Source organism: Eubalaena glacialis, chromosome 10 (assembly GCF_028564815.1).
Source record: "Eubalaena glacialis isolate mEubGla1 chromosome 10, mEubGla1.1.hap2.+ XY, whole genome shotgun sequence".
In the NCBI taxonomy this organism is placed as follows: Eukaryota; Metazoa; Chordata; class Mammalia; order Artiodactyla; family Balaenidae; genus Eubalaena; species Eubalaena glacialis.
Genome location: NC_083725.1, coordinates 50,942,722 through 50,961,396, shown reverse-complemented (window position 1 = coordinate 50,961,396; position 18,675 = coordinate 50,942,722). Strand labels below are relative to the sequence as shown.

The 18,675-nt window shown below is 36.0% G+C and overlaps 1 protein-coding gene across 1 annotated transcript in view; it reads left to right on the top strand.

Annotated features, from left to right (window-relative positions):
• Positions 1 to 18,675, top strand: part of DEUP1 (deuterosome assembly protein 1) — a 74,566-nt gene that overhangs the window by 49,930 nt on the left and 5,961 nt on the right. Inside the window, 2 exon segments of the mRNA XM_061202714.1 lie at positions 4,300 to 4,496; positions 10,233 to 10,347. Coding sequence (XP_061058697.1) covers positions 4,300 to 4,496; positions 10,233 to 10,347 — 312 coding nt within the window.

The following is an 18,675-nucleotide window of genomic DNA, read 5'->3' as shown; positions in this document are numbered from 1 at the left end:
GGCACACTGGTTGGCAGGGCTGGCCCCTTGCGAGGGTGGCTGCCAGGATCTGGCTCATGTAGTGGATGCTGGCCCACAGGTGGGTGGGGTTGGGCCCCAGCATAGCTGACCATGGGGCCTGTGGGGCCTGAGGCTGTTTCCAGACCTCTGATAGGTGGGGCCATGTGCTGGCACAGCTGGATGTGCAGCCCATGAAGTCCTGGGACTGGTGCCAACCAGCTGGTGGGCAGGTAGCCCCTGGCACTAAGAGGCTAGAGGGAGGTCTCCAAAATGGCACTTGCCAGTGCTGGTGTCCATGTGGTAGAACGAGCTCCCAAGAATGGCTGCCACCTGTATCAACATCCCCAGGGGAGTCCTAGTTGCCTCCTGCCTCTCCAGGAGGCTCTCCAAGATTAGCAAGTTTATCTGACCCCGGATCCTTTCAAACTCTGCCTCTGTGCTGAGACTTGGAGCATGAGAAATTTTGTGTGTTTTCTTGAAGAGCAGAGTCTCTGTTCCCTACAGCCCTCTGGCTTAACATAAGTCCTGCTGTTGTTCAAAGCCAGACATCCTGGGGGCTCATTTTCCTGGTACAGGACCCCCCCGTCTGGGGAGCCTGATGTGGGGCTCAGATCCCTTGCTCCCTGGGGAGGACCTCTGCAATTATGATATTCTTCCAGTTTGAAAGGTGCTGATCCAGAAATGTGGGTCCTGACTATACCGTGTCTCCACCCCTTCTACCCGTCTCGTTGTGGTTCTTTCTTTATAACTTTAGTCATGGAAAATCTTCTCTGCTAGTCTTCAGGTTGTTCTCATAGGTAGTTGCTCTATAAGTAGTTGTAATTTTGGTGTGCCCCTGGGACAAGGTGAGTTCAGGGTCTTCCTACTATGCCATCTTGAACACATTCCCCTCATAGGAAGTTGACTTTATAATTGCTCTCCATTTTTTATATATGAAGATTTGGAATTGACTTTGATAATTGAAATAGTCAAGCCACTGCCCAAAGAGAAAAATCTTGTGTCTATTGAATAATAAAAAAGAGTTCAATATGACTCTTGGCTCTTTAAGCCTTTATAATCTATTGTCACTTATTTAGCACTTATCTGTTTAAAGATTTAATAAAGAAAACTCATATCTGTTATATGTTAAAATCCCATAATTAGATAGTTAATTCTCTCTAAAATAACTAAAATTAATAAGTAAACATACAATTAAATAATTTGTGCTGAAACTTTACCTCAGGCAATAAGAAACATAATATTTACATCATTATTTTTAGATCTTCTAAAATATGTAGTATTTGTATAATATTCAAATAACAATTATTTTTTCCTTCCTAGACAAGTGGAATTACTGATATAAAAGTAGGTCATTTCTGAATAACTAGAGCTTTGAGAACTTTTCTGCTTAATTAATTGTGAAACTCCCTGATTATTTACACTTAGGGGAAAAAAAGGTTGAAAAATGACACCCACCCAGTGGTAGGACCTACCCAGGTAGGAACAGCAGCCCTGCACTCAGTTCTTACCTGTTGCATACCTGGGGCTGTGGCCACCCCCATTTTCCTCTGGAGAATTTACTGTTGGGACTATCCACCTGTTATGTAAGTTTTCTTCCGGTTTCAGTGAGATACTTAGAATAGGAACAGTATTAGCAAGAGGTTTTTTGTGCAAAAACTTGACTGTATGGAGAAAAGTGAGGGGTTTATCTTTATTCTGCTCCTGGGTAAATAACGAAGAATCAATTTTATCATGATAGTTTTTTTGTGATTCCATATTTATTTAGACCTATATTTGTATTTGTTAAATTTTCTTTTATTTAATGAAGGTGTCATCAAGTTAGATTTAATCAGAACTCAGAATTTATGGTAATTTTTAAGACTAATTTGCCTTTCACTATCCATAAAGTTTGCTAAATAAAATAACAGCATAAAAAATTTGTACCCTCATAAGCATCTAAAACATCCATTTACATACTAAAAATTAATATAGTGACCTTAAATTAACATGATTAAAGCCAGTCCTTTTGTAGAAGTACTTTGTTAGCCTAATTACTATTGTAGAATACACATGAATTTAAGAGAAAAAGTGCACATACAAAGTACTATCATTCAGACAGTTCAGCAACTCAACTGGCCTCGAGCCAGTGAGTTCAAGTAAACAGGCACCAGCAGGTTTTTCCATTTCAAGAAAAAAAGTCGATTAAAACTATGAAACCCTAAAATGTGGGGGGAAAAAAACAAGAAATTGAGATAATGGGCCTGTAAAAGAACCCACCAGCAGTACAGAGGTAAAGTTTAATCAATGCATGATAACCATCTAGTGGAGGATATATTTCTGAAATCCCTAGAAAAGTATTTAGGAAAAAAATAAAATGAGAGAGCCCCAAAATGTTGTCCAGGAAACTGGAAAACGCTTTTAAATACAAATCGTGTAAATACATTACCTGTGTAATTCTTTCAGGTCATGCTCACAACATATTTAATTTTGGTACATTTAGAAAATTCTGGGTTTTTAAAAAAATCATTACTATCATTCTTAATTACTTTAAACCAACACTGGGCCAAAGAGTCACAGATGAAATCTAATTTTATAGAAAATTTTTGAATAAAATTGTAACAGAGCAGCAGACCATCAAGAATTATATATTTTGTCTAGTAGATGTCTTTTTAGGAGTAAAATTTTGAATCTTTTCCAAACAGATCTGTGCATATGAGTATTCTCCTTATGAGGGCAAATTTTATAAGATCTGCCTCCTTTATGTTTATCACAAATCTGCTCTAATTTTAGAATAAACAATCCTTTCTCTTTTAAAGCAGATTATAGATTAGTCTTTTATATGCACCAGTGTATCTCAAATGAGCAAATTTGAGATATACTAAAGGCAAGGGCCTAACAAGCAGAGAAATACCTTGAATGGCCCTTCTTTCCCAAAGGGCATCTTGGTCAATAGACATATAAGTATATAACCCTTGCTGTATTGTTTTGAGGATGCTTGATCTCCTGGAGCACTTTTTTTTTTTCATTCAAAAGTAAGATCTTTCTAAAATTCATAAACTTCTATAATACATTAGGCAGTAAACAAAAATTTTAATAAACAGACTTTGCCTGTGAAGCAAAAAATAAAACAAATAGGTAAACATTTTAAATGCCTCATATATATTTCTATACTTATCAATGTTGATACTAATATGATAGTATATGAATAATTTTAAATGTGCAATTAGTCAAAAATTTTTGAATGACTTTATGGCATGGCAGCCCATATGAAATGGCACTCAAAGCCTTAAATTTAGAAACTTAAAAATGAAAGTTCTAAGCCATAATCAACTATAGTCTTATGAGCTTTTAAACATAGACATTTGTAGCTTCAAAAGATATTTTACTCATGTTACGCTTTTTGTGCTAAAATATTATCCTTCTGAAAGCAGAGAGCTATTGTTTAATCGGCAACTACATAATTCATGGGTATTCGAATCATAACACTATAAAGGACTACATGGGGTCATTTAAAGCATTTTCATGAGTTTTCATGTGAGTATATATCCTGATTTTTAAAATTTTGTGAGAAGAAAAGTTTAGACTCTCCCTAAGAAACTTCTTACAGCATTTAATTAAAACAGCATCAGGAATCTTTCTTTTTGCTCTAAACCTCTCATTTTGTGATTTAAATATGTTGCTTATTCTTTTATGAAGACATTAAAATTGGGTTGCCCATACCAGAAAGTAAAACTTTATCATGAAGCTACATTGCTCAAGACTGTGTGGTATTGGCACGGTCTCAACCAGGATCTAATGATCTTGGTATAGAATGGTCCAGAATCATATCCCAGTCTACAAGGATTTAGTATGTAATTTGTTGCATCACCCAACAGTGGGGAATTGATGTGTGATTTTCTGTAATGACACGTATTGTTTTAATCAGAAAAAAATCTTTTAAAATTGAAAGCTATGTTAATTCTGGTTCCATTATTAATCAGCACTAGAAGGCATACCCTATAAACACAAAAACTCCTTTATCTAGCCAATTTGTTCTAGCTGCAGAGAACAGTAATGCATGGAGTGAGCCTTTTCTGTACTGGAGCGTGGGCAGTAGTGTGTGCACCCCTTTTACTGTGATGTGTTCAGTGGCAGCTGTCCCTGAGGACCTGTGTTGTGAGAAGGCGGGGGTGAGAAGAGGCATTTAGGAGGCACACAGGAGTAGAGCTACATCACTTGACTCAAATGAAAGGGTCTTTTCAACGTGTGTCCAAACGCACAGAAAACATGTGTCACTTGTAAGTAACAATTTTTTCAATGATAGTTTATTTTATTCTCTAGAGTATGAACTTCACTAACAGGGAAAACGCAAGGCATACATCTATTAACAAACTGGAATATGAGAATGAAAGGCTCCGAAATGACCTTGCAAAACTTCATGCCAGTGGAAAATCAGCATGGGCTAACCAAAATACCTACGAAGAAACAGGAAGGTATGCCTATCAGAGCCAAAAAAATAAGGGAAAAAATGAAGATTGGTATGCTGACACCATTACATAAGGACATAAATGTACAAACATTTAAGTGACATTTATTTTTAAACAATTCAAATTATAATTTAATATACTTTCTCTTCAGTTGTTTAAAATTTATTTTATGGTGATAATTCAATAGTCTAGATATACCGTTTTATATGAAATTCTGTGTTGCCAGTAGTTTTCAAAGTATAACAGTGAAATGGGTAGAGTGTTAAAATGAATTTTCGTCACTTCAGACCCTTCTTAGAACCTGATGTGGCGTACAAAATATACAAATAAGTAATCTTATTTTTTACATCAAAATATAGGAAGGTATCACGTCTGACTTAACTTCAAATATATATACACTTTATATAGACACTCCAGCAGTGGTGAAAAACTGTGGTCATTTCATAGGAAAGAATCTATGGATGTGTAAGAGAGGTCTCTTCTGTGTGAAAAGAAGAGTGTGGAAAATCAATATCTGCTGCCCTCATTATCCCCAGGCTCTTTAAAATGTCTTAGTTCAAAATTTAAGTAAATACATCAGCCATAAAATTGGCTAATTTCTTCAACTTTAGTAAAATATTTATGGAGTCAGAACTGTCTCTGGAGTTCTTTCACCATTTTCCCACACTTGGAAAATGCTCAGCAAGACAAACAAGTTTCTTTTCTACAGGATTTCTCAAAGCCATTAATATTGCTAATTACATTGTGAGTTTCCAGGAATAGGTATGATGTGCAACATTCCCCAAATTTATTTGATTTATTAACATTCCATGGTGCTGAGAAACGGTAAATTAATAAGTCCAGACCCAACTTCAGTACAACTTTTGCTTTGAAGCTCATAATACTTAGCATGAAAACTTTACATTTTGTTTTCATAAAATATAATTAATATTTGCAACTTTGGGCAATTCACTTAACCTTTGTTTTCCCGTCTGACAAATAAAGATAATAGTTATAGGGGTTTCCTGAGGATTATAGGAGAAAACATAGTTCCATGTAAAATATGTAGTCCCATAAATGTTAGCCATTATTATTGATGTTATTATTACTAACAAAATTGTTATTATTTATAATAATGTTAATACTGCTCCAACAACTCACAGTACCTAAAAAGTATATTTTGGTGGATAAACAAATGGCTGAATCTGACATTTCCTCAAAAGATAGTCCTGTTGGGGAGGAGTGATGCCAGGCTCGTCTTTGTAACTAAGGGGTCCAGTTCTACAGGTAGATAAATCCATAAATCCAGGGGCCATACTAAAAATGTCCGCTCAGCATTCTTGCGGATGTAGTACAGTTCTCTCCTGCTTCCACCGCCCCAGCCCTGTATGTATTAGAGGGATATATTCTAACCTGATGTAAGAAACAGGAAGCATTCAGAAGTGCTAAAGTAATAACTCCTCTTCAGGTGGTTAGGGAAGGGAATGAGGGAAGACTGGCCGCTACCCAAAAAACGCACTGTGCGTGGGGTGCTGTGATGGGGTGGGAGCAGCAGCACGAAAGCGGTGGGGGGGGGGGGGATGAAAGCGGGCGCTGCGCCACACCAGGGGCCAGCTCTCTGGTGAGCGTGCCCACGTTGACCGGCCAGTATAACTGAAAATCTGTCCAAAGGGGCCTAATCTTTTTTTTTTTTAATTAATTAATTAATTAATTTATTTATTTATTTTTGGCTGTGTTGGGTCTTCGTTTCGTGCGAGGGCTTTCTCTAGTTGCGGCAAGCGGGGACCACTCTTCATCGCGGTGCGCGGGCCTCTCACCATCGCGGCCTCTCTTGTTGCGGAGCACAGGCTCCAGACGCGCAGGCTCAGTAATTGTGGCTCACGGGCCTAGTTGCTCCGCGGCATGTGGGATCTTCCCAGACCAGGGCTCGAACCCGTGTCCCCTGCATTGGCAGGCAGATTCTCAACCACTGCGTCACCAGGGAAGCCCCAAAGGGGCCTAATCTTGATGTGAGAGTAAGAATGTATTTTCTAATATAAAATGAACTCTTTACAAAGTGCTTCCCCTACTCTATGGATTCATTTCTCCATGGGTCAACTCACCACCCCATGTGTATAGTTTCTCATTGTGGGAGAAAGCAGGCCCCTGTGTTACAAAGGGTCTTCCAGTGTATCTTAGTCACCGGTCTGTGTTGAGCGCCCATTAGATGCACAACATTGTTTCCTATTCTTGCTTGTTGGGAACAACTTTGAAAGCCTTGGATGAAGGTACTAGGTGTTGTTATTTAAACAGAAAGACAGCTACTCTGCTTTTTACTGTTTTTAAAGAGTGTTTTTATTGTTTGGATTGCTCCCTTTTCTCTTTGCCAGGCAGTAGGGAATGTGTTAAACATGCCTAACGAAAACAAGACAGTAGGGGACACAGAGAGCAGCGTAAGAGGTAAAATGCCCAGCAGGAGACTATCTTAATAAGCAGTTTAGGCGACTATTCCTGCTGCAAAGCCTTGTGTCCTGCCAGTCTGATTTGTTGAAAGTTTCATTAAATTTGTTTTAATGGTTTGTCTGATTTCAGTGTTCTCCAGTGACCTGATTTTTTTAAAAGAAACAGCATTTCAAATGTTCTGAATAAGTTATTACCATGTAAAACCCACTATAGGGAAAGAGTTGTTGAGAGGCAAGGACACTGTGAACTCACCAGTGGAGAACTGTAAAGCACATATCTATTAATTTTAGCAAGCGAAAAAGGCAATGTGCTTTCCTTCCCTCACAGCACGGCTCAGTGAAGTCAAATAGTGAAAGCTGTATGTATTGATTAGGCAGAAAATAAAAAAAAAAAATACATAGTCATATTTACATATCAATGGCTAATGCAATAAGGTCATGTTAAGCTATTTTAGAAAGGAAAAAGCTTTTAGGTAAAGGTATATAAAGATAACGTTCCACAAAATTTTTAAGTCTGTAGTCTAATTTTTAGCCACTTCTTGCTTTTACCTGAGGAAGATTTGTATACTGTATTATTAAAATAATCTTCTATCCACTTGGAGGTAACTCAGTTTTTGTTGTTGTTTTTCACTCCTGTTAGAAGTGATAAGAAAATTTTCATGCTCATCCACGTAAAATGTGAAGCATTTTAGGATATTCCAAAGGATTTACTTTCCAATAAGAAAGTTATTCAGCACTTTAAAAAAATTAATGAATGAGATGAAATTGAATTTGGTGAGGATATATTAAATGTTTTTAGAGTTTTGAAGTTTAAGGATCATTTGCATTCCCACTTAGAGTAGTGGTATCCAGAGCTATTAATATACAACTAATTTTAATGGCAAATCAGTTTTATAATAAATGGAGTTTTATCTCTATATGCGATTCATACTTAAAACTGAATATACGGCTTTAAAAATTATATCATGTACCGGAAAGATTTTGGTAATCACAAACAAATCTAGTCAATAAATTAAAAGTTTCTAATACTAAAAAACCACAAAGTCAGGTTTGTCTAATCACTCTACAGTATCGCTTGTCAAGGAATGAATAGCTGCTTAGAAGCAAAAAAGTAAGTTGAGTAAATTTTGGCACCATGGTGTTGCTTAATCAGGAGAAAAACACAGCAGGCGAAAGAGTTCTAGGCCAGGAAATAATGAGTAGTTCATAGAATAAGGGAGCGTTACGTGGAGTGTTAGAAGGCGAGGCTGAAAGCAGGTAAGTTAGCATAGTTTGTGCAGGGATCCTATTCCATGCTGAGGACATTATGCGACAACCCAGGGAGGGTTATAAAATTAATGGAGGGCCAGGATGGGATGTACAGTCGGACAACTCTGTAAACTGTGCAGAGTTGACTGAGGTCTCAAGCCGACTCAAGTTGGGTAGTTCTGCTTCCCAACAAAGCAGCCAGGTGCTGCACTCCTGGCAAAGTAGGTAGAGGCCTTAGAATGGGGCCTGTGGAAAAGCTAATTGAACAGACCAGCTTGTGAGAGTGTATTAAAAGCCTTCTGAAATAATTTTTAAGATAGCTTTTAAATTGATATTCTTAGCATGTTTTGCAAGGTGGTTTTATGAAGTATTTGAATAGCTGTATTCTAGAAGAACAACTTAGATATAAAGATGATTTAAAGCAAAAGTACTTTACTTCATAATGCAGTCTTTCCTTTCAATTTCTACATTTTATTGATCTTACAATAAAGAGAATATTCATATATAAATTTTAGTAGTTAAGACCATAAAATTGTATCTATACATCCAAAGCCAAATGGATAATTGAGATAATTATTTAGATAATTTAAGACAAATAATACTTTCCCTGAATTCTCTGTATAATTGAGATTATAGAGAGACGTATATTTCTTGAACCGCTTCTATAATTATCTTATTTTTTCCCCACTCTGCTTTGAAGTATAGACGGTAGCCTCGCTCACATTAAAAGGTTCAGCTGAAGATTCTATGCAGATGTACTAGGCAATTGTTGTAATTCTATTTGAATCGTGGTATGTTTCATTTTATTGTGCACATCATAAACCATGTTATTTCAGTTTAATTTGCTGTTCTGTTTCCATGGTAATTATGGTTTGGAAGAATGGATTTTTTAAAAAAGATCTATTTCAAGATAAGTAAAAATGTAAAGCATGTTGTGTTTGTTTTTATGTACTAATTTACAGATGCCTCACTTACCTTTTATTGCTATTTGTATGCATAGCTTTGAAAATGTTTGCATAATAAAAAACAAGTTTATATAGATAGTCTTTGGATAAGAACAGAGGAAAAGAATGTAACTTTTTTGAACTGTGTGAAGTTAAAATATGAAGACTTTGAAAATGGTTAATCAATACCTGTGGAGAATTTGAATTATTAGTAAAAATAAATAAATAATTTTAAATTCAAGGGGTTTTTATGTTTTCATGGTCTTTGATGATTTTGATTAAATTTAAACCCCATTTTCATGAATTAAGATTCAGAAAAAATATTTATTTAGCTCCAAACAGCCCCTACTTTTAGGACCTTTTTGTGTAAAATTTTAGGGCAAGTTGGTTTGTTTCTTTGTTTTATTATTCATTTGTTTAGTCAGCATACCAAAATTTAAAATCTTACTGGTATTTTATTCAATCTCATTTTCTACCCCATATCTTAGCACAAACAGCAAATTCTATACTGCGCCTTTCATCAAATTGTGGAGTTCAATTCTCGTAACAACCTTTTTTTATAAATGAAAAAGTTAAAGTCACAGAAAGATATAGTCATCTGCTCAAGGTCATACAACTAAGGGTGGAGGAGTTCAGGAGATGATGTAAATTGAAAACATACTATAAATTATTAAGCTCCTTAGAAATTAGAATTATTATTATACAGAGACTTATTTTAGCATCAAAAAAAAAAAAGGAATAATTCTGTTAAGAAAGCCAGTGAGGTTAAGTGAAATAGAGAATAAAAAAAAAAAAAGAGTATCTATTTAGAACTGTCAAGGGCAGCCGTGTTAACTGTTTTGAAATTTTTCTCAAACTGGTTTAATATTATTTAATTAAATGGCCAAGAGATAAAACAGTAAAACACAGAAAGGGAAGCAACGTAGGCAATAAGAATGGCAGAATATTTTTTAACAATTACAAAAGTTTTCTGCTTCATTATTAATTATTCTAAGTCTTTTAAGTGGAATAGAAATTATCAGCAAAATTATTTTCCAAGAAATACCCAGATAACAAGCCCAAACGTTTTGTTGTGTTTTCCTTGCAGTTAGATATCAGAGAAATTTAAATCCTTAGCCCCATAAATAAGCAGGTGTCCTTGGTAGCAATAACGACAACCAGTCCTTCTCTTTTAGATTTAGCCACGATCGTGAGCCAAACAAAAGTGCAACACCTTCGTTGCCACCTTTGCCGTTTCAAACCAAAGAAATGACAAGTCCTTTGGTTAGTGATGATGAAGTATTCCCAATGGTGAGTTGCTGATTATTGGTTATTGCTTTTTCCTTTATAGGGTGATTACTCTTACACTGATACTGGTATACTAATGTGTACACAGTGGTTAAAAAAAAACATTGCTCCTTGAATAGGACTCCAAGATGGGTCTTGTGAGTCATTTGGCCATGAACAGGCCAAATGAACAGGCCAGAATTACTGGTGACTCTTTTTTTTTAAAAATGCAAGTCACCTCTGCACATTCTAAGACCCCTCAAAGATCTGTATATTTTAAAGAGCTACAAGTGATTTTTTTGTGCCTGTTTTTTTAAAAAAAAAAAAAACTCTTTTATTGACTCTGACATACATACAGAAACATGTGCAAATCAGAATTGGACAGCTTGATGAATTACTGAAAAGGGAACACAGCAGTGTAACTACCACCCAAGTAATAAAAAGAGCATTAGTTGTACTCCAGAGGCTCCCTTCCCGTGCCCTTCCAGCCACTCTGATTCGCTCCCAAGATAACCACTGTCTTGACCTTTAACATCGTAAATTAGTTGTGGCCATTTGTAAATTTTATATAAATGGCATTACACTATATGTGTTCTTTGGTATAGCTTCTTTTGCTCAACATTGTTTCAACATTGTTTGATGAGAGTCATCATCCATATTGTTGGCTGTAGTTTATCCATTTCTGTTTCTCTATAGTATTATGTTGTATATAAATACTATATATAATGATACTGTTATATAATGATACTGATACAATTTATCCATTCTACTCTTGACAGATATTTGAATTATTGCTGTTTTGGGCAATTACAAATACTGTTGCTAAAAACATTCTTGCAAGTGTCCTTTGGTGCACATGTGTACATATTTCCATTGGATCTATATCTAAGAGTGGAATTGCTAGGTTATAGAATATGCATAAGGTCAGCTTTAGCAGGTACTGTCAAGCTGTTTTCCTAACTAACTGTTTTGAGTCAGTTCATATCCCTACAAGTAGTGTGTGAGTATTCTCCTTTTCTATATTCTTTCTAACAGTTGGTGTTATTGGTCTTAATTTTAGCTTTTATGGTCACTGTGTAGCAACATCTTATTGTGATTTTAATTCTTGTTTCCTGGCGACTAATGAGGTGAGCACCTTTTCATAAATTTATTGGCTATTTTGATATCCTCCTTTGTAAAGTGTCTGTTTGATTTTCTTGCCTAATTTTCTATTGGATTCTCTTTATTCTTCTTGATTTATAGGAGTTCTTGGTATATTCTAGATATAAGCCCTTTGTTGATTATATGTATTGCAAGTATCTTCTCCCACTCTTGCTTGCCTCTTCCCTTAATGGAATGTTTTGATGACCAGAAGTTCCTAATTTTAATACATTCATACTTATGAATCTTTTCCTTTATGCTTCATATTTTTGGTGTCCTATTTAAAGCTTTTGCCTGTCCCAAAGTTATAAAAAATATTATCCTATGTTATCTTCTGGAAGCTTTGACTCTTTATTTTTTACTTAAGTATACACCTGGAATTAATTTTTGCATATAGTGCAAGGTATGACCTCAGTCCCTTTTCCCATGGAAATATTCAATTGAATTTATACACGTTTTCCAGTTCTGTAGATTCTTTGGATTTTCTATATTCAGAATCAAAATAATGATAGTTAGACTTCCTACTTTCAAATCTTTATACCGTTTTTTTCTTCTTCTTGCCTTACTGTACACTAGGACCTCTAGTAAATGTTCAGTAGTAAAAGTGGTATTGCCAGCATCTTTCTCTTATTTTCAATTGCAAAGGGAAAGCATTCAATATGTCATCATTGTACATAATATTTGCTATATATATTTTGTAGGTTCCTTTTAAAAGATTAAGAAAGTTCCTTTTATTCCTAGGTTGCTAAATTTGTTTTCATGAGTTGATACTGAATTTATCAAATGCTTTTTCCACTGCTATTGAAATGACCATATAATTTCTCCTTTGGTCTGTTAATGTGGTGTTTTTTTCTTGACGTTAGATTGTTAACCCAACTTTGAATTCTTAGAATAAACCACACTTGATTACTGGCTTTGAACTGTTCATATTGGTTTAGAATTGTTGCTTTATGTTCATGAGAGGAATTAGTCTGTAATGTTTCTTTGTTGTCTATGTCAAGCATTGGTATCAGATTATGCCGACCTCATAAAACAGGTGGGAAGGGTTTTAAATTTCATATTCCTCTGTTCTTCGTTTTCCTTGACTCTCTGTGTTGGTTTCTCTGCATAAGATAAAAGAGCCACCTCTCCCAGCCTTGAGGAAGTGGCCTCATGTAGGTTAATTTCAGTTTTATTATTATTCTGTTCTTGGATTTTCATTTGATTTTTCTTTTTAGTTTCCAGTTCTTTGCTGAAATTTTCTACCTTGTGATTTGATTTACTGAACATAATAATCACAGATTTTTAAAAGATACGTAGGTTTTTCACCTCAGAAACTAGTAGTACTCTTAGCAGTTACCTTTGCTTATATTCAAAGTGTATTATTTAATTTTTCAGTGCCTCTCCATGATATACCACTATTGGATACAAATTATAAAAACAAACAATAACAAAAAAGACCCAGAAAATGTTTAAACTGGTTAGGCATCCCATGAGTACTTTTCTGCTTTTCTAGAATCTATCACCTTCTTTGGGAGAGACTGGTAGTAAGAGTTAAGCTATTGTGGAAGAAGAAGACTTAAATCCATTAACTTTGGATGTTTTAGAGATCTCTAAAGCCCTGAAATGCTCTTTTGTTTCATCTCAACATAAAATGCCAAAATTATTTGAACAGAATAAAATTCCATGACAATAAAGTAAAGTAAATAAACTTCCTCATTTAAGCTAAGGGAACATCTAAGGGGACTTAGCAAATTTTGATCAACAAAAGTTTGATCTTTAAGGACTCCAAAGTAAGCACATACTCCAGTCCAGCAAGAGAAAAAAAGGGATAAATTACTAAATGCTTCATTGTTGTAATATCAGATGATTTTAGGATTTTAGGATGATTTGTCTCTGCTCAAATATCACCTCATCAGAAACACCTGCGCAGCTACCCTACAGTAGCACCTCCCTTGTAGACTCCCTGTCCCCTCATCCTATTTTTTGTTTTTCCATAGCACTTCACCATAAGATATTTTGTTTGTTTGCCTCCCTCTTCTAGAACTTAAGCTCCATTAAAGTAGGATTTTTTTTTTCAATTTTTGTTTACTGTTTTAACCCCAACACCTAAAACAGTGCCTGGCACTAGCAGGCACAAAAAGCATTCAAGAGTATCTATTGTATAACTTAACACTGGGTTTCTTTCCACCTCTAAAATTCTACATTATTCCTTTGAGGAGTTCATAACTACAGAGTCAACCAGGAAAGAAAATTCTCTACTGTTGTAGGTCTGCACACAGGGAACTTAAGATGTGATGGTGGCCCTAGAGTTTCCTGAAAGATGTAGCCCAACCCACCATTCCGGGTCCAGTGATTTCCATCCACTGCTGCATTTTTACTTCTACATCAATACTGTTCCTACTCAGACCACCAGTGACATCCTAGTTGTTAATTAAATACACAGTTTAAAGAATTCATCTTCCTTAATCCTTTTCTCTTGATACTCTTATGTTCTCTGACTTCGAAGATGCTATTCTCCACTGATTCCCCTACTGCCATTCTGGTTACTCTTTCCCAGTCTGCTTCCAAGGTTCTCCCTCCTATACCTGTCCCTTAAATACTAGAGTTCATCATTCACTCAGTCACTGATAAAATAAACATGTATTAAGCACACACTGTATGGCAGGTTCCGTCCTAAACACATCTTTGATGAGACAGACAAGTCTATAGACTGGTGAAAAAAAGAGGAGAACTCCATCAATGGGTGAATGGATAAACAAAGAGTGGTATGTATACACGGTGTGATACTATTCAATCATAAAAAGGAGTAAAGTACTGATATATGCTATAATGTGGATGAACCCAGATAATATTATGCTACGTGAAGGAAGCCAGACACAAAAGGTCATATATTATATGATTCCATTTATACAGAATGCCCAGAATAGGTAAATACATCAAAACAGAATGAAGGTTGGTGGTTACCAGGAGTAAAGGGGGAGGGAGGATTAGGGAGCAGTGGCTTAATGGGTATAGAGTTTCCTTTTGGGATGATGAAAATATTTTGGAACTAGATAGAGGTGTGGTTGTAGTACATTGTGAATGTGCTAAATCCACTGAATTGTTCATTTTGAAATGGTTAATCTTATTTTATGTGCATTTTATCTCAAAAAAAAGAGGGAACACTTAATGACTAGAAACAAATGAACAAATAAGAAAATATCAAGAAGTTATAAATGCTATAAAAAATGATGAAAAGAAAGCAGACGATGTGATAGGAAGTGATGAGAGTGTGGGGGATGACTTTAGGTTGAGTGGCCAGGAAAATGATTACTGAGGAGGGGACGTTTAGGATGAGACCTAAATAACAAAAAAAGATCCAGCCTTGCAAAGATCTGGAAGTAGAGAGCTTCGGGCAGAGGGGACCACTGGTACAAATCTGTATGGCAGGAAGAAGTTTGGTAAGTTTGAGAAGCAGAAAAGGGGAAGGGGGTGGTCTGGAGCTTAGAAGGACAGAGAGAGAATGTAATGAAATGGGGACAGAGAAATAGGCAGGGGAAGTCCAGGTATGTAGAGACTGTAGGCCATGGGAAGGAATTTGGATTTTATTTTAAAGCAATGGAAGCCATGGGAAAGTTGCAAGTGGGGGAGTATATGATCTGTTTAAAAATTTTTAAGAGATCCATTTGACTTCCAAATAAAGAATAAATTATAAATTATAGATGGGCAAAGGTAGAAGTGGGGAGAACAATTGTCAGGCTATTTCAGTAGTCGAAGCAAGGGATGATGATGCTGGCTTGGGAACAGTGGAGGTGGAACCACATGTTAGATCCAAGAAATGTTTTGGAGAGATCAGACTTGACAGTGGATTGGCTATGGGAGCGAGGGAAAGAGAGGACTCAAAGATAACTCCTAGAATCTCAGCCTGAGCCTCAGGTAGATGCTCGTACCACTCTCTGACATGGAAGACTAGGAAAGAGCCAGGGTTAGAGGAGAAAATCATGATTTCTAGGTTAGACATTTAAATTTAAAGTGTTTATTAAACATTCAAATGGAGATAATAAATAGGCAATAGATATGTGAACCTGGTAATCAAGGAAGAGATCAGAGCTGGAAATAAAATATGGGAGTAATCAGCATAAGGCTGATACTTAAATCTATCAGACTGGTTGATAATACTTAAAAGAGTATAAATGGAAAAGTTGCCCCAAGACAAAGCCTTAGACCATAACATTTAGTGGTCCAATGGGAATCTTCAAGGAGAGGAGGAAAGTTTGATGGTGAAAGAGGCGGGGTGGGACCCAGGGAGGGATGAGGTTCATTTGTAGAAGCAAAGTCATTAAGCAGGTAAGAAGGAATAGAATCCACAGTGTAGTTAGAAGGAAGACTCTGAAACAGAGTATGGCCTAAAATATGGCTCCAGGTGCACGTGGTGTGGAGAGATGAAGGAGTTCCCACCTGAGAAAGAGGCAAGGCCACAATGCCATGAGTGAGAAAGTGAACATACTAGGGAAGTGCAGTAGAATGGCCAGGCAGTGCTAACTAACCATTTGAATCTGCGGTCATGAATTTCAAGTGAAACCAGTCTGTACAGTAATGTAATTTCTCCTCCATCCACCTGCCCAGCATTCAGTTTCTCAGGTACAGGAATGGTGCAGGCAGTTTAATTAGGCCTGGGTTTTACCAAATACCTAGGATAGAGCCAGGATATAGGGAGGGACAAGTTGCTGAATGGTTATCATAATGGATGTGGAATATGAGCAGAGTTAGAAAAGAATGGATGATATGAGAAAGTGGGAATACTAGACTAAGTCTGGAAGGATAATAGGTGGGTTGCATAAAATCTTAATTAGTAAGTAATGCAGTTATCACTGATGACAATGTCAAGAATATGACCATGGGAGTGGGTGCGTGAAATGAAGTGTTCCCCTACGTTTTCCTCTAGGAGTTCTATAGTATCTGGTCCTACATTTAGGTCTTTAAACCATTTTGAGTTTATTTTTGTATATGGTGTTAGAGAATCTTCTAATTTCATTCTTTTACCTGTAGCTGTTCACTTTTCCCAGAACCACTTATTGAAGAGATGGTCTTTTCTCCATCGTATATTATTGCCTCCTTTGTCATAGATTAATTGACCATAAGTGCATGGGTTTATTTCTGGGCTTTCTGTCCTGTTCCATTGATTTATGTGTCTGTTTTTGTGCTAGTACCATACTGTTTTAATTACAGTAGCTTTGTAGTACAGTTTGAAGTCAGGGATTATGATTCCTCCAGCTCCATTCTTCTTTCTCAAGATTGTTTTGGCTATTTGGGGACTTTTGTGTTTCCATACAAATTTAAAAATCCTTTGTTCTAGTTCTGTGAAAAATGCCGCTAGTAACTTTATAGGGATTGCATTGAATCTGTAGATTGCCATGGGTAGTATGGTCATTTTTAACAATATTGATTCTTCCAATCCAAGAACATGGTATATCTTTCCATCTGTTTGTGTGGTCTTCAATTTCTTTCATTAGTGTCTTATAGCTTTTGGAGTACAGGTCTTTTGCATCCTTAGGTAGGTTTATTCCTAGGTATTTTATTCTTTTTGATGCGATGGTAAATGGAATTGTTTCCTTAATTTTCTTTCTGATATTTTCTTGTTAGCGTATAGAAACGCAACAGATTTCTGTATATTAATTTTGTATCCTACAACTTTACCAAATTCATTGGTGAGCTCCAGTAGTTTTCTTATAGCGTCTTTAGGACTTTCTATGTATAGCATCATGCCATCTGCAAACAGTGACAGTTTTACGTCTTTCCAATTTTGGATTCCTTTTATTTCTTTTTCTTCTCTGATTGCTGTGGCTAGAACTTCTATAACGATGTTGAATAAAAGTGGCAAGAGTGGACACCCTTGTCTTGTTCCTGATCTTAGAGGGAATGCTTTCAGCTTTTCACCATTGAGTATGATGTTAGCTGGGGGTTTGTCTATATGGCCTATATTTATATTGAGGTATGTTCCCTCTATGCCCACTTTCTGGAGAGTTTATATCATAAATGAATGTTGAATTTTATTAAAAACTTTTTCTGCATCTATTGAGATGATCATATGGTTTTTCTCCTTCAATTTCTTAATACGGTGTATCACATTGATTGATTTGCATATATTGAAGAATCCTTGCATCCCTGGGATAAATCCCACTTGATTATGGTGTATGATCCTTTTAATGTGTTGTTGGATCTGTTTGCTAGTATTTTGTTGAGAATTTTTGCTTCTATGTTCATCAGTGATATTGGTCTGTAATTTTCTTTTTTTGTGATATCTTTGTCTGGTTTTGGTGTCAGGGTGATGGCCTCACAGAATGAGTTCAGAAGTGTTCCTTCCTCTGCAGTTGTTTGGAATAGTTTCAGAAGGATAGGTCTTAACTCTTCTCTAAATGTTTGATAGAATTCACCTGTGAAGCCATTTGGTCCTGGACTTTTGTTTGTTGGAAGTTTTAAAATTACTGATTTAATTTCAGTACTGGTAATTGTCTGTTCATATTTTCTATTTCTCAGCATTGGGAGATTGTATCAATACCTTTCTAAGAATTTGTCCATCTCTAGGTTGTCCATTTTATTGGTACATAGTTGCTCATAGTAGTCTCTTATGATCCTTTGTATTTCTGTGGTGTTGGTTGCATTGTAACTTCTGCTTTTTCATTTCTAAGATTTGGGTACTCTCTTTTTTCTTGATGAGTCTGGCTAAAAAAAGTGTATCAATTTTATTTATCTTTTCAAAGAACCAGCTTTTAATTTCATTGATCTTTTCTATTTTTTTTAGTGTCTATTTCATTTATTTCTGCTTTGATCTTTATGATTTCTTTCCTTCTACTAACTTTTTGCTTTGTTTGTTCTTCTTTCTCTAGTTGCTTTAGGTGTAAGGTTAGGTTGTTTATTTGAGATCTTTCTTGTTTCCTGAGGTAGGATTGTATTGCTATAAACTTCCCTCTTAGAACTGCTTTTGCTGCATCCCAGAGGTGTTGGATCACTGTTCTTTCATTTTCATTTGTCTCTAGGTATTTTTTTATTTCCTCTTTGATTTCTTCAGTGATCCATTGGTTGTTCAGTAGCATATTGTTTAGCCTCCACATGTTTGTGTTTTTTGCAATGTTTTTTCTTGTAGTTGATTTCTAGTCTTATAATGTTGTGATCAGAAAAGATGCATGATATGATTTCAATTTTCTTAAATTTACCAAGGCTTGTTTTGTGGCCTAGCCTGTGATCTATCCT